The sequence below is a fragment of the Solanum stenotomum genome, chromosome 8, assembly GCF_019186545.1.
Source record: "Solanum stenotomum isolate F172 chromosome 8, ASM1918654v1, whole genome shotgun sequence".
Classification (NCBI taxonomy): domain Eukaryota; kingdom Viridiplantae; phylum Streptophyta; class Magnoliopsida; order Solanales; family Solanaceae; genus Solanum; species Solanum stenotomum.
In genome coordinates this window covers 1,164,316-1,188,675 of record NC_064289.1, presented here as the reverse complement: position 1 = coordinate 1,188,675, position 24,360 = coordinate 1,164,316, and the positions used below count along the sequence as shown (strand labels likewise).

The following is a 24,360-nucleotide window of genomic DNA, read 5'->3' as shown; positions in this document are numbered from 1 at the left end:
TATACAAACAGAAACGAAATATATAAATTGCACTTATGTTTGTATAAAGCGAGAGAAAAATGTATATACACATGCAAATACATATATCTTCGTCCTATACACTTATAATTACAGAATACAAATATTTTTCTGCTCAGTTTTCTTTTGCATTTCTCTCTTTCTCATTTTATATATACACAGATTATACAATTGATCTTTTGTATACAACTGTTTTCTTTTGTATATGTATAGCGAATTATACAACTGCTTTCTTTGTATATGTATAGCGAATTATACATATATATGCTTGATATGAAACGCAATTATGCAAACTTTGCTATAACATATAAATATGAATTTTGTATTTGTTATATGTGAAAGTTGCTCTTTTATAATCTAACATTGTTAAGTAGGGACGAAGGGTAATTTCTTAAGAGTTATATTTGTACAACAGTAACAACATACTTGGTTAAATCACATAAAGAGTATATGTGTCAAATGTCAATTACTAAAAATAGAGTCAAAATCCAAATGATGGTCTAAAAAAGTTATTTTTATTTTTTTTTGTGTAAATCAACCTGATAATAGCATATTAAATGTTTCAAGTATGTGAATTGATTTTGTTTTCCGATAGGGTGCGATTCTCTTTAGATAGGCTCTACACGAGGCATATTCAAATAAGTCGAATTAGTGAATACTAAATTAAAAAAAAAAATATCTTCTTCATTTGAAGACTTCTTTAGATGAGAATTCGACAAGGTGGGAAACGATTGCATCCTTCTTATTTTTAATTTTGAAAAAATAAATCAAAGAATATTATCGAAATGATCGATGTCATCCATATAGGTCAATGTTGTTTAAAAAAGATTTTTATTAAAAAAATAATTACTAAAAATATATAAGTGAGAAAAGTCAAACATATCATTGTCAAGGCACTCTCCCCACATCAATTATTGTTATCCTTACCAAAGAATCAAAGTTCTTGTTTAAGATCAACTTCCAAAATTGAGAAGAAAAAACCAAAAACCACCACAATTGTTCATATAGAGAGAAGTAAAGAGGGAAGCTCGTCATAGAACAATCGATCAAAAAATAGAAGATTGTTGATGACGTGAGAAAAAAACGGTCTCTCTCAATAAAGATGGTCCAATTTCTTCTAGCAATAGCTATATTTGTAATCTTCACATCACTTTACATGTTATGAAAAACAAAAATTCAAGCCAAAAATAGTAGTAAAGTCGTGATAAATCTACCTCCAGAAATCCCAGGAGCCTATTTTCCAATAGGTCACCTCTATTTATTCATTAGCAAAACTCCACTTGCACTAATTTTGGCTAATTTGGCTGACAAATATGGCCATATTTTTAGTATTCGTTTAGGGATACATCGTGCAATTATAGTGGGTAATTGGGAAATAGTTAAAGAATGTTTCACAACAAATGATAAAGTACTTGCGGGTCGACCCGCTTCAAGTGCTGGTATATATCTTGGTTATAACAACGCTGCGTTTGGTTTTGCTGATTATGGGCCTTATTGGCGTAATATTCGCAAGTTGGTCCTGTTGGAAGTTCTTTCAAGTAAGAGGCTCGAGCAATTCAAGCATATCCGCGTCACGGAGGTACTGTTCAATTGTATGACCATCTTATTCCTCTAATGAAAATTGATCTTTTTTATGTTGGATGACGATGAAATTTGAATTTATAACCTCTTTCTTTCGGTTCTAAGATTATGTTGAAATCATATGTATATCTCATTTCAAATCTTAATATGTTAGAAATGGTATATGTATTCTTAATCATATAACTAAATTATGTTTGGACTTGCCTGCTCATGTGTGAACCTAAAAGTTTAAACGGTTAGAAAAAAAACTGCTATAATTAATTTTAATTATTTGACTACTCTCAACAGGTAGAGACTAACATCAAAGAACTATACTCATCAATTCTGAAAAGTGGGAGTACAAATCCATCAAAAGTGAATATGAGTAAATGGTTTGAACAATTAACCTTAAATGTTATAATGAAGATGATTACTGGAAAAAGATACAAAACAGAAGATGAAAAAGGGAGACATTTCACAAGAACCACCAAAGAATATATGTATGAGTCTGTCCAATTTGTTTTATCAGACGTAATTCCATTACCATTTCTAAAATGGTTTGATTTTCAAGGGAGAATTAAGTCTATGAAGAAATTGTCTCAAGAAATGGACAAGATTGTAACAAGTTGGATAGATGAACATTTGATGAAGAGAGAGCTAGCAATTAAAGATGATGACCAAGACTTTATTGATGTGATGCTTTCTAAGATTGATGAACAATTCATCTATGGTTATACAAGAGAAACAATCATTAAGGCTACAATTTTGGTAAGTATTTAATTTTACTCGATGCATCTAAAGCTTGAATCTTTTTCAATTTAACTGTTATATATATTGACAACGTAAAAGATAATATATAATTTAGTAAAATAATAACAGTAGTAAACTAACGCACTTATTCAATGCCATGTCATCACAACTTATATAAACTAAAGTCTTACCAATTAGACCTTCTTGTTGAGAATATTGTTGATATCAATGCATATGTCATTACATAAAAAATGATTTTTAAAGGCAATTAATTAACAATTTTTGTATGTGTCCCTAAAACCTATAGCGACACTGGATTCAATGACAATTAGCTAATGTCGATAAAGACTTTATCAATGTGTATATTTTTGCCGCTAAAACTTGTTTTTGTCGTAGTGTGTGCGGTGTGCCAAGTAGTCATTGTCATGGACATGTTTTAATTTCATATTTCTCAAAGTCTAATTATAAGTTTCACTGCATTATATTGTTCTTTAGAACATAATCTTAGCAGGGTCAGACACTAGTTCAATTCACTTGACATGGCTCTTGTCCTTATTAGTGAACAACAAACATGTAATGGATCAAGCACAAGAAGAAATAGACATGAAAATAGGCAAAGAGAGATGGGTGGAAGAGTGTGACATAAAAAATTTAGTGTATCTTCAAGCTATTGTTAAAGAGACGCTTCGATTATATCCACCGGGACCATTAGCAATACCACATGCTGCTATGGAAGATTGTACCGTGGGGGGTATAAAGTTCCAAAAGGCACGCGATTGATGGTCAATGTGTGGAAATTACATCGAGACCCTCAAATTTGGTCTGATCCTGAAAAGTTTATGCCTGAGAGATTCATGAAAAGTCATAGTGAGATTGATATTTCTGGTCAGAATTTTGAGTTTATTCCGTTTGGTTCTGGTAGACGATCTTGTCCGGGGATTACTTTTGCTATGCAAGTGACACACTTGACACTTGCTAGGTTGCTACAAGGTTTTAATTTTAGTACATCAGGGGACTTGCCAGTGGATTTGACTGTGGGCAATAGCATAACTTTACCCAAGGCAAATCCATTGGAGGTATTTGTAATGCCTCGCTTGGCACCTATGCTTTATCGACATTAGTCGGAGCTTCAATACAGACTCCAGACATCAAATGTCAAGTGTTGTTAATTGTTGTTTTAATATGTTTGTTGTCTCGAATATTCTTCTTTATAATAGTTTATGTTTTCTATTTTGCAGTTTATTTCGATCTTCTGATTTTGTTGGTTTGAACACATGATTATAACATTATTTTATTCAAAGTAATATATCAATTATGGAAAGTTGTAAACATAAATTTACATCTCAAATAGTCCGTCCTCGTTAATACTTGAAAAATACAATTAAAAAAACTGATATTTACAAGTGATATATACTCCACCCTTGAAATTCCTACAAATGGTGAATAAACCAAGAATTTTGCTAGAGATTAATTTAAGGAAAAGAGAATATTTTACTATGAGAATTAAGAACAAGAAAAAAAAATGATTAAAGTGGGCTGCAAAAAAAATACAAAGAGATTAAATAATTTCTCTTTGTTTCAATTTATTTGTCTGATTTTAACTTGATACATTGTTTAGGCGAAATTTTATGAATTGAATGAGACTTCAGCTTCGACAATCGTATCCTCCCTCCAGCAAATAAGGTGGAGTGGGCAAGGCAAAGAAGACATAAAAAAATGAAGAAGATTTTTTTGAATCTCGTGATCTTAAACTAAAAATACATAGAATTTATTAAATGATATTATGGTCTTAAAGAGTCACGAAAAAGTTTAAATTAAAGAACTAAACTTTTGTTGTATAAACAAACTAAAAAGAAAAATAAGACAAATAAATTAAAACGGAGGAATATAAACTTATGTCTAATGTCCTTTTTCCTTGTTGTTCCACTATCCTCTTCATTCACTTTTACTTGCAATGTTTTGCTCCTTCCCATTCTGTACTTGAATTTTAAGTTTTAAAAGTAATGACACAAAATTAGAAAAAAATGGAAAAGTCACGAATTCATTTCAAAATTAGGTGAATATTTAATTTAGGTTAACAACCAATTAACCACATATATGAGGCAATATGAATGTGATCCCACATTTCTTAACCAATAATTTGAATCAAAACTCTGTGAATAAAAAAAAAACTTCGATAAAAATAATTTTGTTACGCAATATGAATGCCGAACTAATTGGTGGATTTCGAGTGACAAATTAAAAATGTATATGAAGAAAATTAGGTGAACAAACGTAGACTTGGTTCAACTACAATATTATTTGTTGCTAATTATTCTCTAATAATTTCCTAGTCAAAATTGACTTTCTTGAATATATTTTTAAAAAATCAAAGAAAACAGATTTGTTTTGGACAAATACAAGTACTATTGTACAGTCAAACAATATCTATTTTAGCCAAAGCATGTGACTTTGTGTTTCACTAGTTAAACATCCAATACTACAAATATCTTAATTAATTTTAATAAAATAATTTATAATAATACGAACATTTATATTTCTTTAAAATCATAAATTTAGGAGGATTTTTAAACTCTTAATATATCAGTTGATTGACTTCTTAAACTTTTACAGTCTTATGGACTATATTTCAATCCCTAACTTTGTAAGTTCATCTCTCCTTTCCTATTTTCCTAATAAAAATATTTTTTTTTCATTCAATTAATTATTAACCAAATAAAAAATAAGGACCAAATTTGACTTATGATGTTGGGAGATGACCAAAACACACCAAATCCGTTATGGAAAGTATATGTCCAAATAGTAATTTAATGTCTTACATAATCCTAATTAGGAAAATACTTTAATAATCCACGTGTTCATTTTTTATTGGTTACACTACGTAAACTAGCTACTGTAACCCTCCACGCTGTATTTTCTCTACAAAAAAAACTCCGCCATTTTCAATGCCTTAAAAAGCTTCTCAAAGAAAACGTTACAGCTCTTTTTTTTCATAAAATTCTTAGGAAAAAAAAAAACTCTGGCGGTCGGAAAATGGGTCAAAAAGGGTATCAATCGCCGGCGAAGAAAGTGTTGTCATGGATTCGGAAAAAATCGAAAAAAGTGAAAATCTTTTTGGGTTTAATCACAGCAACCAGTCTATTGGTGACTCTTAAGTTAGTTGTTCATGATCACAACCTCTTCTTTGTTATAGCTGAAGCTATTCATTTGATTGGACTTTTGGTTTTGATTTACAAATTGACAACACTCAAGACTTGCTCTGGTAATTTTGATTTCAGACATAAATTCTTTTTTAGTTTCTGTTAATCTGAAAAAAAGAATATTTTTTTTGTGTAGTTTCCATTTGATTGAGCAAGGTGTTAAATTAAACTAGAAAAATTGGTTTGTTTTGTGTTACTCTGTTACTGCTCTGTGCAAAAAGAAAAATTGCTTTGTGTGTAAAGGTCTCTTTTTTTCTTTTCTAGATGTTTCTATTTTCCACTTTTAGATGGGACATCTTGAATTTTGGGAATTGGGATATTCTTGTGGGGAGTTGGGAGAACTAAAAAATGGAATTTTGGCATTTTTAATTATATTTTTGGGCTATGGGAATGTAACCCACCTCTAGTATGTGGTTCCCTTTGATGAGATTTTTTTTATAGGTCAAATGCGGAAATTCTTTTTGATAATGGGTGACACGGTGAGATTCCATTACATGACATTTGCTTGTTGTGATATCATGTTGCCTCTGTGACCCTTTCATCACTTTAAGCTTTTACGAGTTTTCGGGATAAATAATTCAAGGACTATATAATTCTTTGAACTAAACATAAAGACAAATAATCCTGCATTTTATCCTTACACCTCATACCAAACGACTCTTTAGAGATAACACACTTTTTGTTATTTAATTGTATCCTCAACTGAATACCCCTAGACTATATGCCTTGGGGGATATATTGTTGACCTTTCAAGGTAAGCCATTTTCTGATTAATCTATATAAGTAAAACACAAAATAAATAGTAAATAAATAAATAAATTCAACACAAAGTTCAAGATTAGGAAGGTTTGTCATGGATTATTCTAATGCTAAATGAAAGAGGGTGTGCTATTTTTCAATTTTTAAAAGGAAGGTTTGTCAGATTTGTTCATATGTATGCCAAACTGAATATGGCTACTATACAAGAGGCCATTCTTTTCTTTAGACAGTTACTTGGTGACATCAAAAAGATGATTCTTTTTTCTCAAGAAAACAGAAAGTACTTGAGGAGTGTAATTTTACCTTTAATGTTATAACAATGCAAATCTTTTACATTCCCGATTACATGTTTGTTCAATTGTCTGATGCGCCGTTTTGTACTCCTTCAGATCGATAGATGCTATTTGTATTTTCCTGTTGTATGAAATGTGTTACTTTGGAACCTTGTTATTATAGGCAGGATGCAAGAAGTCCAAATTGTTTTGCGAACTTGTTAGATTGTCATTCTTTTTACTGAACCTGAAGAAAAGATCATTTTTTTCACCATTTGTTTCATATGCTTTCTTCTCCTGTTTTGTTAGGTCTTTCATTGAAGACTCAAGTGCTTACAGCTATATTTTTGGCCGTAAGATTATACTGTAGTTTCATCATGGAAGCAGATATCCACACTGTGCTAGATTTTATCACCCTTGTGGCAACAGTGTGGGTCATTTATATGATGAAGTTCAAGCTGAAGGCATCCTACATGGCAGAACTGGATAACATGCCCTTATACTATCCGGTATACACAATTTTCGCCTACGGCTCTTTTCTGTTTGATTGTTGTTAATCAAATTCTACATTCTACAAATTTCTTGAGTAATTAATTAAGCTTTTATAGAGCAGTTACTTTTTTGTTAGAAATGTTATTTCCATGTTTTATTGTGTGATTCCATTTACTTCTGTCCATGATAAAACTTAGTTTTATTTATGTTGTTTTCTCCTACCCACAATCACTTTCCTTATCTAGACTTCTATTCATTCCAAAAGAAACATTTATTATTTACGCACTAAAGGGAAGATTATGAACTTCTTGTTGGTGGGAGCCGGGTGGTAGCAGGTATTCCATGGAATTAGTAGAGGTGTGCGCAATTTGGCCTGGACATCATAGTTATAAAAAAAGTAGTTTAGATAGCAGGTATTCCATTGAATTAGTCAAGGTGTGCGCAATCTGACCTAGACATCATAGTTATAAAAAAGTAGTTTAGACAACTAAATACGGGGCCTGGAGTCTTTTTACTGGCTTTCTGGAAGTAAAAAGAATTCCCGGCCTTCTTGGCCATGTTATTTCTACTGAGCTATATGATACAAGACAGTGACATCCTCTGTAGAGAAAAAGTCCCTTATAAATGATGTCTTGCAATTTGAATTGCTTCCTGATATTGCTTTTGAACCATGCCGCTCATTTTGCACAGATAGTTCCTGCCGCAGCTTTAGCCTTCTTTGTCCATCCTACTACAAGCCATATTCTGATAAACCGAATGCTTTGGGCTTTTTGTGTATATCTGGAATCTGTCTCAGTACTGCCTCAGCTTCGCTTGATGCAGAATGTTCAGGTTCATATCGCTTCTTTTCCAAATGATTGAGAAGAAAATCCTGTCTTCTTCTTAAACTTGTCTTTAAATGAACAAAAAACTAACAGTATGTTCTGTTCTCGCATTTCAGATAATTGAGCCATTTTCAGCTCATTATGTTTTCGCACTGGGCGTTGCAAGATTCTTGGGTTGTGCTCATTGGATTATTCAGGTTAGTTTTGTAGATTGTAGTGTTATCTTGTTCTCCATAACTTCTTGAATTAATAGCAGCTGTTTCAGTTCAGCTGAACTCATTGGTCTCATGTCTTGACTCGAACTATGTATATGTATATGAAACAACTTAAATTATCAATTTTTTTAATAAGATAACATTCATTTTGAGCTCACTGACTCTAAATTTTGGATTCGTCTCTACAAACAATTAAGTCGAAATGGCAACAACATACACATTTCTCCATTTTCAGCACAAATCTAAAGCTATATAATTCCGTACTTGAGAGTTACAACTATTCCTATACAGGTTTATGACACTGCTGGAGCATATATTTACTTGGCTGGACGTGGTTATTTCTGGATACCTACAGTCTTTTTGGCAGAAATGGTTCAAACGTTCATCTTGGCCGATTTCTGTTATTATTATGTAAAAAGGTGAGCATTTAGCCCACAACTAATTCAAGTACGGCTATTCATATGAATCCAACTTTCATTTACACGACTTTTTAACAAATCGTCTTTCTTGATTTGCAGTGTCATGAGCGGCCAGTTGATCGTTCGCCTGCCAACGCCGGTGTGATACACTAAGAGACTGTAACATTTTGTTAATTCTTAAGTTATTATGTGGAATTTCTCCATCCTTTTTCTTTGACAAAGAAGCAAAAGTTTTTGTTGTGGATATTGGATAGAGACCGTGACTGGAACAAACTCCATTTTGAAGAATTTGCAGAACTTTGCCCTTTTGACGAAATTTTGAGTAGTCTTTTCAGTTAAAATTTATCCGCAATCAACATGTTACATCAAACAATATTAATTTTCTCCAAGTGTTTTTAATCAAGTAACAATATGTATTAGTTAACTATGATTAACCAGAGGTCTCGGGTTGAGTCCATGTAAAAAATTCTGTTGGAAGTGCTATCCTGAATGGTTCTGTAGTGTGCCATCTGAATTTAGTCGGGCTTCAATGCAGGCTCCAGACATCGGGTGGGAAACCAAAAAAAAAAGTTAGGAAAAGCATGACAGTTTAAGCCCGATGGCTCTTGAAAATTCTATTTAGAACCCTAAATAGGTTGTGATTCTAATTTAGTTGGATTTCAACGTGGACATCGAACAATAAGTCCCAATTTTTTTTAATATGTCTCATACAACTGACATGAGTGCATCTGTTTTGATCTTCTCTGTATATCTTCGTTCCAAAAGATTAATCTTTTTTCTGGAAAACACAAGACAATCAAGTTTTTTTTTTACTGTAAGATGTTGGAGCTTTTGAGGAAGATGAAAATGGAATTGGATTACACAAAGAAAATTGATCAAATCTGCAATTTCAGATGATAAGATGTTAATACAGTGACAAAGAGGGCAATACATAGAGAAATGATATACTAATTTCCAAACACACGGTTTGTAGAAAAGGCGAAATTGGTGCTTTTGGCAATGAATGTTGTACCTATGGTGAAGCTATAAAAAGCTTGAATCTTTCTTGAACCAAGATTGTTTTTTTGGGTTTCCCATTTGGTGTCAGGATTTTTTCATATGCAGGGCTCAAATCCGAGACCTCTGATTAAGTAGGATCAACCCCATCCACTGCACAACATTCGTTGATTGTCTTTGAACCAAGATTCATATGTAAATGATCACAATCTTGCAGTTATGTTTTGAAGTTGCTTATGTTTTAATTTGGCATGTTGTGTATTGATGTGAGTACTTCTTTGCAGGTTGAAACAACATGAAAAATGATGGAAGGATGCAATACTATTATAATTCTCTTGCGACTTGAGTCATACATAAGTTTGACCATGAAAATGTAATCAGATTTTGTAAATCTGATCTTATTTTCAAACTCTTATAAGAGCTTCTCAAAGAAAAAGTTAGAACTTTTATTTCTCATAAAAAAAAAAGGGAGACTCCGCTGTTCGAAGAGAAGAGCTTAACGGAGATGGGGCAAAAAGGGTATCAATCACCGGTGAAGAAACTGTTGTCATGGGTTCAAAAGCAATCAAAGAAAGTGAAAATCGTTTTGTTTATCATCACGGTGATTACTCTATTGGTGACTCTCAAGATTGCCGTTCACGATCACAACTATTTTTTTGTTATGGCTGAAGCTATTCATTTGATTGGGCTCTTGATTTTGATTTACAAATTGACAACCCTCAACACTTGCTCTGGTAATTTAATTTCACTCATGAATTCTTTTTCATTTTTTGTAGATCTGGAAACAAATATTTTGATTTTTTGTGTGTAACTTTCATTTCATCAAATTTATGTATGCCAAATAGAACGTTGCTGCTATTAGTCGATTACCACTGGACAAGGTGTTTGTGCAATTGTTTGATGCGCGTTGTAAGGTTGAATGCTCTTGTTGTATGAAATGTGCTACTCATGATGCAACTAGCAGTCTAAGATCGATTTGTTTTTACTTGTTGCACTTGTTAGATCGTCATTTTTTCACCTTTCGTCTGATAACTTACTTATCCTGATTTGTTAGGCCTTTCATTGAAGACTCAAGTGCTTACAGTTATATTTTTGGCTGTAAGAGTATACTGTAGTTTCATCATGGAAAGAGATATCCACACTGTGTTAGATCTTATCACCCTCGTGGCAACATTGTGGATTATATATATGATGAAGTTCAAGCTAAAGACATCGTACATGGCAGATCTGGATAACATGTCCTTATACTATGTGGTAAATACAATTTCATCCACAAACTCTATTACGTTTGATTGTTGTTGAATCAAGTTCTGATTCTGCTAATTACTTGAGTAACTAAGCTTGTATAGAACAGTTACTTTAGTTGTAAATATTATTTTATGTGAAGTTATCTAGACTTGTATTAGTTCCATAAGATGCATGTGTATCCTTAGCAAAGGGAAGCAAGCAAATCAAAAGGAACAAGGTCAAAAAATTATTGTTCGTGATTATGAATCTGTTGCTGGCAGGAGGTAACATGTATTTCTAATTGAGATGCACATAAGCTGGCTCGTACTCTATAAAAAAGAAATTCTAACAACTACTTATGGAGCCGGAAGTCTTTTTACTGATTTCAGATCAATAGATAGTAAGTTGATATGGTCTAGCCAGTGGCGAATTTTGAGCCAAAAAATAGGGCATCCGCACCCGTTGTTTCTTCGTAAAATTAGATATTTTATGTATATATTTTCTAAATTTGTATAATATCATATACTTGCACCCGTACTACGAGAAGTCTAAATGATCCACATGATTAAATGCTGAGCTTTTGACCTTGACCGATTAAGGATTAATTTCCACTTCAATACATTTTTACTTGGTGCACCTATGTTCGAAAAATCCTAAATTCGCCTCTGGGTCTAGCACATTATGCCCTAAGTAACTTTAGTTTTAGCTAAGAGAAGTTGATTGATATTGCTAATATTAGAGTTTATATTGTCGTCTTGCTAAATCTAGTTGCAGATATATGTGATACAAGACGATCGATAACATTGCATAGATAGTCCCTTATAAACGATTTTGAATTGTTTAATTTTGACAGATAGTTCCTGCCGCAGTTTTGGCCTTCTTTGTCCATCCTACTGTAAAAAGTTATATTCTGATAAATCGAATGCTTTGGGCTTTTTGCGTGTATCTGGAATCCATATCAGTGTTGCCTCAGCTTCGCTTGATGCAAAATGTTCAGGTATCCATTTCTTTTCTACAAAGACAGAAGAAAATCGTCTTCTTCTTAAACAAAAAGTTAACAATGTTTCTTGTTTGCATTTTAGATACTTGAGCTATTTTCAGCCCATTATGTTTTTGCATTGGGCATTGCAAGGTTTTTGGGTTGTGCTCATTGGATTATTCAGGTTAGTTTTGTGTTCTATAACATTTCCTCCATTTTAATCGTCAATCTAAGCTAATATAATCTCCGAACTTGAAAGTTACAGCTATTTCTATGCAGGTTTATGACAATGTTGGATCACCAATTTTCTTGGATGAACGTAGTTTCTTATGGATACCTATGGTCTTTTTAGCAGAAATGGTTCAAACCTTCATTTTGGCTGATTTCTGTTATTATTACGTAAAGAGGTGAGCTATTTAGATCGCTACTAATTCAACTACTTGTTGAGTTTTTTTTTTTTTAATAAATCGTCTTTGCTTTGCAGTGTTATGAGCGGCCAATTGATCATTCGTTTGCCAGTGCCTGTGTAAAAGGATGTAATATGATTTTGTTGAATAATTCTGAAGTTATTATGTGATAATGAAATTCTCAAGTTCTTATTTTGGAGATTTTTGAAATCTCAAATAAATTTTAGTAACTGAATTGATATTTGTTTCTCTCTTCTTTTTTGACGTTTACATTAAATAATCAGTGTTTTAATTACGCAAATATGTATTGATATTTTTCAACTATCGTCACGCTCTTGATATTTTTTTTATACGGTTAGACAAATATTATTCAATTTTTTTATTTCACCAGACTTTTCCAGAACAAAACCAACCGTGCGTCATTACTCGCCACGTGTACATTTCAACACAAATCCTAAGAAAAAACATCAAAATCTATTTCTCCTCCTTGATGGAATAGGACTATTCAATATTTCAATCCCTTTTCTGTTCAATCTGACACGTGTCACGAAACTATAACGTCAGTAAAACGTGCCGCCGTTAGAATCCACGTGGCAGTCAAAGAAACATGCTGGTTAAATGCTTTACTTAAACGCTGGATTAATTGATCATACGTGTCATTAAAACTCTCACGTCATCGTTTCTTTTCACGCCACGTGGCATCTTCACTACATTTACTGCTTAAATAAATACCTCTCCTATTTTTTATCTACTTCGTATATCTTTTTTGTTCCTAAAGATTCAATCTTTTTCTTGAAAAAACAAATACAAGAAAGCAAGGTTTTTTGTTAGTGCAAAAAAAAGAAGAGAAGATGTTGGAGCTAATGAAGGGTGATTTTGATGAAGATGAAAATGGGATTGGATTGAGTTTAAGCTTATCAATTGGAGGAAATTACACAAAGAAAAATGATCAAGTTTTCAATTCAGATGATAAGATGTTAATAGAGTGGCAAAGGTCAAAAAAGAGGGTCTTACATAGAGAAATGATAGAGAATGAAGAATTAATTAGGAGAAAAAGCAAAATTAGTACTTCTGGCAATGGTGTAAAAAGCTTGAATCTTTTTACGAATCAAGATTCATGTGTAAATGATCACAATCTTGTAGTTCCAATTTGCGATCATCGGAATGTTGGGAAAAGGGAATCGATGAGGAAAAATTGTGGAGGTTTTAGAATTTATAACGCGAATACGAGTTATTATCAATGTAGAAGTAGTGAGTCGAATGGATCTATGGAGAGATGTTCTTCTACAATTACAGAATGCCAAAGTTCGTCTCCTAAAGGTAATCTATTTAATTTGAAGTTTCTTACTAATATCTGCATAACTCTAACCAGCTATCACACGAACAGGTAAAAGTAGTAGGTGTAATGTCATGTCCATCAAAGAGGAAAAAGACCAAAAAACAGAGGAAAAGAGGAATTGTGGCATGATTCAATTGCTTTCTCGAATGCCGTGTGTTTCAGCAACCGGTAATGGCCCAAATGGGAAGACGATAAATGGATTATTGTGCAAGTATGATAACAAAATGGAGATCAATATTGTTTGTGTTTGTCATGGAAAATCATTTACCCCTTCTCAATTTGTGGAGCATGCTGGGGCTGTTGATTTATCCCAGCCTTTAAAACACATCACTGTAATTCCCCCCTGTTTTTGATGGAATCTAACTGATTTTTTTAATTTCTTATATTAAATCGAGATAGGCTTAAATGAAGCGACATGAACCATGATTTACTTATATTAAATCGAGATAGGCTTTTATTTCTTTTTGTGGTTCAAGTTGAATTCTTTTACATGGAGTTTTGTGTCATTGAATTTTGAAAGCAGCATAACCCCACAATGTGCGTAAAATGGAAGCAATAAATAAAAATAGAATGCGAACACACGAAGTAGTACTAACAATTGGACGCAAAAAATAAATAAATGAGTACAAAGTACTTCAAATAATTGAACAAAGAACAAAAAAATAAGTACCACATACAAGCAATGTCCAAGATTCTGCAAGTTGCAACTAACACCACCAAATAATGTTAGGGTCTTTTCCATCGACCAATTTGATTGTGTCACACTTGATCTACCATTTTGTTATAAATTAGTTGGACAAACAAAATTAGTCTGGATAATAACAAATTGATGGTCAGATAAATTTGAGTCTAAATAATTACACATCTTCGATTTATAATAAATTATCGGGTAAACTTTTCCAATTATATATTTTTTTAAATTGTGTATAGGTCAAATGTGACACATAAATTGAAATATGGGAGTATTTCTCTTCTATATACGAAGTATTTAGTGAACATTGAATAATCAAAAGAGAAGTATCCAAAACATCTTCAAAATTGGTGTAAATTATTAGTTTTATCTCTGAATAATATCATTTTACTTGACTAATTTAATTTAAGTACACTTCTGATCAGTCATATGACATAATAAGTGTCCTCAAACCCTTCTAGGAGCATGGAGTTCTTGATAAAAAAAAGTCTAGAGAAGTATTAAAAAAATTCGGTTTCAAGAATTGAAAGAGTTGTAGCAAGATCAAATGTATATTTAAATTAGGCCGTTAATAATGGAAGGAAAATATTTTATTTAAAAACTCTTATATTTCATGACATTGAAAATATGTATTAAGATATCCCTATTTATAATACTAACAACTAAAATAAATTAGGTCTATAACCTCTCTAATTAATAAATTTTAATTAAACATAAATAAGTAATATCATAAATAACAAATCCTAAATGACTTAAGATTCTTATTACAACTTTAAATTATTATTCCAACAATAGTTCAGTAATGAAATTAATTTCATGCCAAATTCTATCAATTCTAATAAAGACATAAAATCTGCTTAATATGTTGATTTGATCAATAATAAATACTACTAAAATTAGTACAATATTTAATTTAATTTAATATATTTCCTCATCTAATCATATGATTAATAATTAACTAAAAGTACTCCTAATACTAGTAGTAGTACTACTTATTTTTTCGTGTGTAAATCTACATATATTAAAGTTTTAATATCCCACGAGTCACCACATCACGTGTATAAAATCCTCTTTGGAACCCTTTTGTCTCTCCTTTTCCCACTCTCTCTCTCTACTCGCGCCTCGTTTCCGAGATCCACCACTCTCTCTACAGCAAAACCCTAGAACTCAAACCTTCCTCCTCCGCATCTAGAGAGAGAAACACACAGACTGTACATCAAACTTTCTCTCTTTCCACTGACCTGATCCGATACAAATCCAGGTATTAATGTTTAATTTTTTTGAATTAAGTTTTTTTTTTCACGTATTCGTTCATGTTAGATCACGAGAACAGAGGATTCGAGTTTTTTTTCTAATATTTTTGGTTAATTTTGTGTTTAGTGCTTTAAATAGGAGTTCGATTGATTGACGATGGCAGCGGAAGCAGCAGTGGCAGTAGCGGCAGTAGCACCAGTTTCTGCTCAAGTTGTACGTATATAAATCATTGCGTTTATTTTGTTTTGCTTTAAGCTCTGGATATTGATTGAGTATGATGTGTTTGTGTATATAGGTTGCGAATGCATTTGTGCAGCAATACTATCATATATTGCATCATTCGCCGGGGCTTGTATTCAGGTTTTACCAGGATATAAGCAAGCTTGGACGTCCTGAAGAGGATGGATCCATGGGTATCACTACGACAATGCAAGTAAGTGCAAGTGAACTAATCTTCGCGTATACTATGGTCCATGTTATTCCCTTTTCCCCTATATTAATTTTGTTGCAGAAACTTGTGAACAATGTGCTTAAATATTTGTTTGTTGGGTGAGGGAGTTGATTGATTGTGTGAAGAGTAAAGGATTTGAAATCTGTTGAATTTATTTTATTGCTTGTAGGTAAAGATCACATTTTTAGATGAAATTTCATTAATCATTATCAGTGTTAGGTGATGACATGTAAAAAATACATTTTTCTAATTAATATCTGCACATTTTAATGGAAAAAATGGTTCTTTGTCCGTCTGTTTCAAACTAAATGCCTTAATTTGACTTTGCACATATATTGAAAAGCTTGAAACTGGAATATTGTTCTTAGTTGAGAGAGCATATTCTATATCAACCTTTAGTTTATGTAGGATGATGTAGAGTGAGAAGTTTTACTTATGGGCTTTGTTAGCTGTGGAGATGTTGGGTATACTTGAATTTTGATGCAGGTTTTTTTGGGTTTGGAGAAGATTTTATTACCTTTGAATGACTAAAACTGGTCAACCTTGAGAGGCTCACCTTTAGCTTCACTTTTTACTGCTCTGTCTTGTTTACTCTAATGATCTTTTGAATTAACAATGCCAGAGTTGCTAATGTTCTTTTGTTTGATGTCAAACACAGGCAATAAATGATAAGATACTCTCACTCAACTATGGAGATTTCAGAGCAGAGATCAAGTCTGTGGATGCCCAAGAATCCTTTAATGGCGGGGTGCATGTCCTTGTAACTGGATATTTGACTGGGAAAGACAACTTGATCCGGAATTTCTGTCAAACTTTCTTCCTAGCACCGCAAGATAGGGGTTACTTTGTCTTGAATGATATGTTTCGATATGTAGAGACTGCCGGTCAGCATGATACAGTCCAGGTTCCTGTAACTGATGCTGTGGCTCCTGTCACGCCAGAGCAAAGTAATTGCAACAATTGTTTGGTTCTTTTGGCAATACCCTAATTAGCAACTAACAGTTTTTCTTTTACCAGTTGTTGCAGATCCACCTACAGTACCGCAGAATCACATCCCTGAGCAAAGCACTCCACCAGCAGAGGAAGCTGATGTGGGAGAAGTTTACAACCCATCTGAGAATGGTGATGTGCCTATTGTTGAAGATGAAGTGCCTGTGTCTGAGGTTGTCGATGAAGTCCAAGATGGCTCTGAAGTGGTAGCTGAATCTGACAACAAAACTGGGGAAGTTCCAAAGAAGTCATATGCTTCAATTGTAAGTGGTCATGGCAACAAATAACTGGATGCAAACTTTAGCACCTCTATACTTATATTTGCTGCCAATAGTTTAGACATATTAGCATCTGCCTAGTCTAGTTGGTCTGTTGTCAAAGATGATTCAAGGATAGAGAAGGTCTATTCAAGATTTCGTAGTTAAGAAAATCTGCAATTTATTTCAGGTCATGCATCTCAAGGAAAGTGCTGCAACCTTCTCCCCTCCTCCAGCACCTGCTTCTAGGAAGCCTATGACAAAGAGTGTTGTGCAAGTGAATCAGCTTGCTGCCACAGCAACTGATGGCCCATATTCCAGCTCAGATACCATCGATAACATAAATGACACAGAAGGCATGCAACTGCAGAGTTTGCTTTTACTTTTTCAATCCATTTGGTGTTTTTTTTTTTACTATGAGTTGTGTTGATTTCTCATTCTTGTGTTTGTTAAATCGCCTCCAGCAGCTGATGGCTACTCAATCTATATAAAAGGCTTGCCTATGAGTGCAACTGTGGCATTACTTGCGGACGAGTTCAAGAGGTTTGGGCCAATAAAAAATGGAGGAATTCAAGTCAGAAGTAACAGGGTATGTTTGTTTGTGCTATTTTCTTGCTAATTAAAGAAAAAAATCTGAATGTGTGCATTCTTTTGCTATATGTTCCTCTGCATTAATGGATTCTCTAATCATAAATTGGTTAATGGCAGCAACAGGGATTTTGTTTTGGATTTGTGGAATTTGAAGTGGAAAGTGCTGCGCAAAAAGCAATCGAGGTATCTCATCTTTATCCCTCTTGCATGTCATGTATTAAAAGATGGAGCGGGTGAAATCGAGAGGAACAGTAGCTTAAATTTATTTCATCAAGTTAAAGAGTTCTGTGAAATGCATAAGAAATCACTGAGCAGTGAGAATCCATATGCTCTTCTTTTGTTAGTTGTTTTGAGTAACCATATTATCCACCTTCAGCAAATTGATGGCTCTGGATTGAGTTAGTGTTACATTTTAAGGTCTTGATTAAATATTTAAATTGAGTCAATACTTTTAGCCCCGATTTGGCTCTATCATTGTTTAGTCATCCTGCAGCGGATGATTAGTAGTTCAATGCCATGTAATATTCTAACTAGACCCCTGGTTGAAAAGAAATTTATGTCATAAGGTTTAAATGGGTATAGTTCTTTACGGATTAATTTGGGATTTAGTAAAAGACTAGGCTGAGTTCAATTGCAATTCAATTAAGAGAATGAAGGATAATTACCTAAGTTTAATTTGTCTGCTAATGTCTGGTTGTTATGGTATCGCTAGTTGACCTAAACTTTTGGATGGATTGATTTGTGTTGCCTATCAATGAATGTATTCCCTGTCGGACCTGTAAAATTCAGGTGGGTTACACATTTGTGGATTAAATTTGGTACTGTTTAAGTTAACTACATGTTGCTTGAATAACCTATCGAAGTGTGGTGGCTTACAGTTTTGTGGGTCTCACTTTGATATCCCTTATCTTTTAGTATGGATATGATTAACATGGTCAATGACTTTAGTTTGTTAACAATTCTTATTGTCACCTTAGTATGGATATGATTAACATGATCAATTCACATTAGTTTTTCCCCATCCAATGCGTCTCTTTTCACCTGCTTAGTTTACTTTTGGTTTTGGGCTTCATTTTCTACAGGCTTCTCCAGTTCTCATTGGTGATCGGCAAGCAGTGGTTGAGGAGAAGAGGTCTACTAATTCTCGACGTAAGTTTTAACCATTTTCCTTTTAAGTATTTAGAATTACTGATGCATAATCACCAGGAAAAAAATGCATATTTGATGTGTTTTTGGTGTAGTGAAGGGCGTGTTTCTATAGTCTTCTGTTCTGATTTTTGGAGAATATTATGTTGTTTTATCACTTTCCTGGAAAAGCATTGTGAAAAGAGAAAGTGCAGGGCAATATTATTACTTTTTCACAGTGAATCTAAATGTCTTCTCTGCTGCAGTTAACACCAGAGGTGGTGGTAGGTTTCAATCTGGAAGGGGTGGTGGATTCAGGAACGATGGAGGAAGAGGCCGAGGAAACTATGTAGGTGGCAGGGGCTATGGTCGAGATGATTTTAATGGAAGAAATGAGTTCAACAACAGGGGTGGGAATCGTGGGGGTTCATCAAACCGTGGAGGTGAAGGATATCGGCGAGCTGACAATACAGGTGGGCGAATGAGTCGTGGTGGTGGAATGTCTAATGGAACAGCCAAAACCCCGACACCTCGCTATTCTGCTACAGCTTGAAGAGTAGTAGCTTAGTATTATTATTTGAATTGACATTTAAAATGATTTATTGTTAAGGTGAAGAGAAATTTTGTCAAGAGCTATGATGTTTGTCAAAAAGCTCTTTTTGCTAAGTTTTCTAGTTCAATTTTTTTTTCCCTGATTAATCGGATAGGTGGAGGTAGGAATGAAGTTTTTTTTTTTGAAAGTAGATTTCTTTGTGTAGCATACGGGTGTTGGAGCCCCTAGCAAGAGATTATACGTCATTTGTGGGCTTTTGCCTTTTTTGTATTGAATTATTGTTGGGGGCTTGTGGAAATTTATTTATTTTAATTTCTCTTTTCAGTTTGACAAAAGAAATGTTTTTATTTTATTTTGTTATACATTTGGATAAGTTCGACAAACCTTGTAAAACACAAGAGTAGGGATGAGTCTGGATCTGGTATAGGCATAATGTTTAGAAAAATGAGCAATGGATCGACACTTAACAAGAATGAATTAACGTTAGATCCAGCTCACAGTCTGATATTTAAGAAGTCAAACCTTGTAAGTCTAACAAGGTTAATAACAATTGGTGCCCATTTAAGTACCAATTCACAATGAATGCACCTGCATTTTGTTGGCTAACAGCAACGTATTCATTAGAATCATATATAAGCAGACTGAGAAGTCATCTAAAGCGGTCTCATTTTCATATGATAATAACAACGCACTTACTGATCATAAGCATCTGATACAAGAGATTTAAAGTCGACGGCCTGGAGGAATCATTCAGCAGTTTTGGGTACTGTTTATTGTTAACAAGAGAGTTCACTTGCAAACAAGATGGTTGTGTATACGAAGCTCTAAAATCTAAATCAATATTCAAAAGGAAACCATATCTAAACCACCACACCAGAGTGACAACAAGAAAATAAGTTGCTTAATCGTGAAATCTGTAATGCATTAACCCACAAAATTGCAAATATCTCAACTCTGACAGTAGCCTTCTGAAATAATATAACAAGATATATTATTTTTACTTCTGGTCCATAAAAATAATAGTAAACATCGTATAGACAATTGAAAACTAAAACTAAACTACTGCTCAAGAAAATAAATAAGATTTGGATAGACAAGATACCACCTACGGCATAGAAAATGAACACTAATTTTCCGTGTGACGGAGCAGGAACAAGTCATATTGAGGGATGCTTGCTGAACCCGACAAGCAAATATCCACCTGATCTCATGTACTTAAAAACCAAAATTACACCCCTGCACGTACTCATTTTCATAATCCACATACTTCGTCCATAGAGGCCGATATTGGGCCATTGCAATATCAAGCCATGGCTTCATATTCCCATTAAAGTGGACAACTGCAGCATTATTGATCTCTTCCATACTGATACTTGGATTATAACCAAGCCCTAAAACATGCCATGATTTGTCCAGTGGCTTTGTTGTGGAGTAAAATGTGATTAATCCTGGAGGCAGCGTACCCAATTTCCATAAGGTCCGGTTTTCATTCTGCAAAGATCCCATTTAGCAAAAATAGTAAAAACTTGTAATTCAGACTGTACAAGTCTAACTAATTAAAATGCGGTGCAGCATGACACCTTAGAAGTTGGAAAAATTGCTTTAATGGAAACAGCTGCAAAAGCTAGTATATGCGACTAAGTCAACCTACCAGAAGCAAGACACCATGCTTTAATAACCTCTTCAGATCACAGTTATAACTACTGGACATAGTCTGTAAAGAGCTACATATGTATGCATGTGTACGCCTGTGAGCATGCATGTATGCACATGACCTATATTCTTTGTTATAGATAGAAAAAAAGGCAGATCCGTGCCTAATAAGAACATGCAAGACAACGGGAGGGTTTGTACGAAGGAAAATAAGTGATTTTCGTACAAATTTTCTTGTATTTGGTACATAGATAAAATATTATTTTCTTAAGTATTCGTGTATAATCTAGACAAAACTACTGGAGTTGGAGGTAAGGAGGGGTGTAAGTTAGTGGGGATAGACTATGGTGGTGGAGTGTGTTGAAGGGTGGGGATGAAACAATTGATGTGGAATGTGATGTGTGGAACTTGTCTTCCGTACTTCTATTAGGCAAGTCATTTTCATCATTTCTAAGGAACTTATTCTCTTTAGAAAATATGTTCTCCAAAAATTTCGACCAACCAAACATGGAAAATTTGAAAGACACTTTTTTGGAAACTGTTTTTCTCCATACCAAACACACCCAAGAACTACCCATAAAAAGTTGTAATCTAACATTTCTGGAATAAATATAACTCTACTAATGCTATGTTCCGTTTAATGTGGCACATTTTTTCCTCTACAGTCTATTTCGAGAAGAATGACACATTTATATATTTTGAAACACTTAAATTTTGAATTTCCCATTTACTCTTAATAATATGCTTTTATAGCCACATAAATATTATGGCAGGGATTAAGACCACAAGTTCAAAAGTCCTTGCTTTCTTAAACTTCATACGCAGATAAAATTGCCACGTAAATGAAATGGATGGATAGTATATCTTACCAGAGTCTGCCAATAATGGTATTCCTCCGTGAGCTTCTCCCTCCTCCAAGCATCCAAATCAAAGAAGTTCATTCCATAAGCCCATGCACACGCTTTGGGGTTGAACTTAGACTTGATCAAAGGATGAGAGAAATTCATGTATTGTGCATAACGATGAAATGAACCAAAACATGTCTCCACAGCTCCATTCACCTTACCATCCATATCTATCTTCCATAGACCTGTCAAATCCTTCTGAACAACTATATCATCGTCCAAGAACAATATCCTGTGCAACTTGGGGTACAATTCTGGTAAATAGAATCTAATGTGGTTCAATATGGAGAGATACTTCGGGTTTCTGAATTTCATATTAGTTGTATCCTTTGTTGCATTTTCGAGCTTATTCTCGAAGTAAAACTGCTGAAGCTTTGCAGATTCAAGCTGTTTAAGTACCGGAACATAAGAAGAATTCAGGAACTTATAATCCTCGACCGCTTTCACTTCGATAAAAGCCCCATTATATTCTTTCATCTTGAACATAACTTGCATAGCCCCAAGATTCATTTTATCAGTCACCACGTGAAACACATGCTTCGATGGGTCATTCGAGTTTTTAACTGCTGAATTCACCACAACTGAAGCAGCAAGCACATTGTCAGAGAAGATTGCATAATGATAAAGGCTAGGATCCTCAAATTCTGGTGGAGTAGGCTTCCCATCATCTGTATACTTATCAGGATGAGTGATTCGCTCATCCATTAACCTCATTGCCAAACAATGCACGCTCTTCGGGATAGACTTGGCAGCAATCAAGCTCGAGAAAGCACCTTGCTTCTTTGCCTTCATTAGCTGCTCATTGACGGCAAATATTGTATCTTTCAGCTTCTGAATCTTCAATTGATTATCAAATGACTCTTTCGCCTCAGCAACAACTTGCCGGGTGGCTTTAATCCTTTCCTTCACCTCCTTCTCAAACTGCCTAAGTACCGACTCATTCATTGAGTTACCATCCGAGTCAAACAGTGTGCGGTATAAAGGTTTTGAAGTCAGATCGCTAAAGTTCCTAGATAACTCAGCAAAAACTCGAACGAGTTTTGAGTTCTCAAGCTTCAGCTTCCGAGCATAGGAAGCATAAGCCAGAACCAATGAACGGTGATCATCTGCTTGCTTCTTGATCTGATCTAGCCGCGGCTTCAATGGATCAGATTTTAGAGCCAAAACCGACCTTCGTAATGATCCAACTCCTCTAAAATCACGTGTAATTCCCTATTCAACCACATTTGACACTGTCAATACAAAACCTACTTAGGGATAAAGAAAAATTATGCAATTCATGCATATTAAAACTCAGAAATCATAAAAACCTCGTGGAATCACACAAGCTCAACAACAAGTCTAGAATCACTGCGCACGGACAAGTATTTCAAAACTCATGAGATGATAATAACCAATCAAATCTTTGCAGACTAAGATCTTACTAACTAGAGAATAAAACATAGTGTAAAAAAGTTTCACAATCAAAGTTTCCAGATTGAGATCCTAATAACGTGCATATTTAATACGAAAAAAAATCACAAAAAATTAATCATAATAATATGTTTCCAGATTTAGATCTAAGTAACTTGATAACATGCACATACTCAAAAAGTAACAAAAAATTAAGTAAAGTATCACGAGATCACAACTCAATAAGAAAATGTGACAACTCAATAAGAAAAAAAATACACAGATTATAGGTTAACCGACAGTAAATCAACCGCATACAGATAAATGAGAAGGGAGAAATTGCGAAGGTAAGTACTTACGACGCCGAGATCAGAGGGATCTGCAGAGGAAGTGTAGAGAGAAGAGAGAACTAAGAGAAGGAAAACAGCGACAGTGAGAAAAGACACGAAGAGGTTGAAGGTGAGCCGTATTCCGGTGCCGGTGACCGTACGGGAGCTCCGGAGAGCCATTTTTGTTAAGCAAGTTTCCGTTTCCGAGATATAATGCTTGCTTTCACTTTTCTGGTTGAGAGAGAGAGGAGTATTTATTGTTTAGTTTTATGAGTGTGATTATTTCACACTTTGAAAGATGAATGGATGGAGAAATTGGAGAGAGGCAACTGGCGAGTGAGGAAGAAACGCGGATTTGACGGTGGAGTTGGGTATGGGTCCCACGTTTTGATAAAGCAAGTGGGTCCTACTCTATGATACTAATAACTTTATTTATTTCATATTTAGTTGAGATAAAATTGTTAGATAAATTGTTATCTCGTAATTGTTGTTATATTTTTATTCCTTATTAAATATAGGATAACAATTTTGAACAATTAATTTATTTTTCAAAAACGTGCCTTTACTTTTATTACACTCTGTATTTGTCTCTAACTTGAAATTTTGCAATTATTGGCAATTTCACATTGTGCTTAATAAATTGTTTGGGGACTAAATAAGTACAATAATGAAACTAATTAGAGCTATATAAAAGTAGTTTGCATGGCCCAAT

The 24,360-nt window shown here is 33.9% G+C and overlaps 5 protein-coding genes and 1 pseudogene across 11 annotated transcripts; 5 read left to right on the top strand and 1 right to left on the bottom strand.

Moving 5' to 3' along the window:
* The first annotated feature begins 1,192 nt into the window (after positions 1 to 1,192).
* On the top strand, positions 1,193 to 3,558 carry LOC125872284 (cytochrome P450 CYP82D47-like; annotated as a pseudogene).
* A 1,712-nt stretch (positions 3,559 to 5,270) lies between these two features.
* LOC125874861 (uncharacterized) lies at positions 5,271 to 8,818 on the top strand. The gene is made up of 6 exons (XM_049555896.1): positions 5,271 to 5,590; positions 6,869 to 7,068; positions 7,742 to 7,882; positions 7,992 to 8,072; positions 8,382 to 8,509; positions 8,609 to 8,818. Exons 1-6 carry the CDS (start codon positions 5,362 to 5,364, stop codon positions 8,652 to 8,654), a joined length of 825 nt encoding a protein of 274 aa, XP_049411853.1. The 5' UTR covers positions 5,271 to 5,361; the 3' UTR covers positions 8,655 to 8,818.
* Positions 8,819 to 9,912: 1,094 nt separating this feature from the next.
* On the top strand, positions 9,913 to 12,332 carry LOC125874860 (uncharacterized). The gene is made up of 6 exons (XM_049555895.1): positions 9,913 to 10,239; positions 10,560 to 10,759; positions 11,586 to 11,729; positions 11,815 to 11,895; positions 11,991 to 12,118; positions 12,196 to 12,332. The coding sequence occupies exons 1-6, from the start codon at positions 10,011 to 10,013 to the stop codon at positions 12,239 to 12,241; spliced, it is 828 nt and encodes a 275-aa protein (XP_049411852.1). The 5' UTR covers positions 9,913 to 10,010; the 3' UTR covers positions 12,242 to 12,332.
* Positions 12,333 to 12,967: 635 nt separating this feature from the next.
* LOC125874579 (uncharacterized) lies at positions 12,968 to 13,509 on the top strand. The gene has a single exon (XM_049555490.1). The coding sequence runs from the start codon at positions 12,970 to 12,972 to the stop codon at positions 13,507 to 13,509; it is 540 nt and encodes a 179-aa protein (XP_049411447.1). The 5' UTR covers positions 12,968 to 12,969.
* Positions 13,510 to 15,202: 1,693 nt separating this feature from the next.
* Positions 15,203 to 19,452, top strand: LOC125872810 (nuclear transport factor 2-like). Of its 7 annotated transcripts, none has more exons than XM_049553608.1 (10): positions 15,203 to 15,409; positions 15,529 to 15,615; positions 15,698 to 15,835; positions 16,512 to 16,800; positions 16,871 to 17,106; positions 17,291 to 17,456; positions 17,568 to 17,689; positions 17,815 to 17,874; positions 18,774 to 18,840; positions 19,083 to 19,452. In XM_049553608.1, exons 2-10 carry the CDS (start codon positions 15,559 to 15,561, stop codon positions 19,367 to 19,369), a joined length of 1,422 nt encoding a protein of 473 aa, XP_049409565.1. In that variant the 5' UTR covers positions 15,203 to 15,409; positions 15,529 to 15,558; the 3' UTR covers positions 19,370 to 19,452. The 7 variants fall into 7 exon arrangements, with proteins under 7 accessions (XP_049409565.1, XP_049409563.1, XP_049409564.1 ...); XM_049553606.1 differs by having other exon boundaries at positions 17,809 to 17,874; XM_049553607.1 differs by having other exon boundaries at positions 17,565 to 17,689.
* A 796-nt stretch (positions 19,453 to 20,248) lies between these two features.
* Positions 20,249 to 23,923, bottom strand: LOC125872295 (galacturonosyltransferase 8). Its single transcript, XM_049553007.1, has 3 exons — positions 23,679 to 23,923; positions 21,892 to 23,139; positions 20,249 to 20,860 (listed from the first exon to the last, which is right to left on the bottom strand). Exons 1-3 carry the CDS (start codon positions 23,826 to 23,828, stop codon positions 20,585 to 20,587), a joined length of 1,674 nt encoding a protein of 557 aa, XP_049408964.1. The 5' UTR covers positions 23,829 to 23,923; the 3' UTR covers positions 20,249 to 20,584.
* Between the last annotated feature and the right edge of the window lie 437 nt (positions 23,924 to 24,360).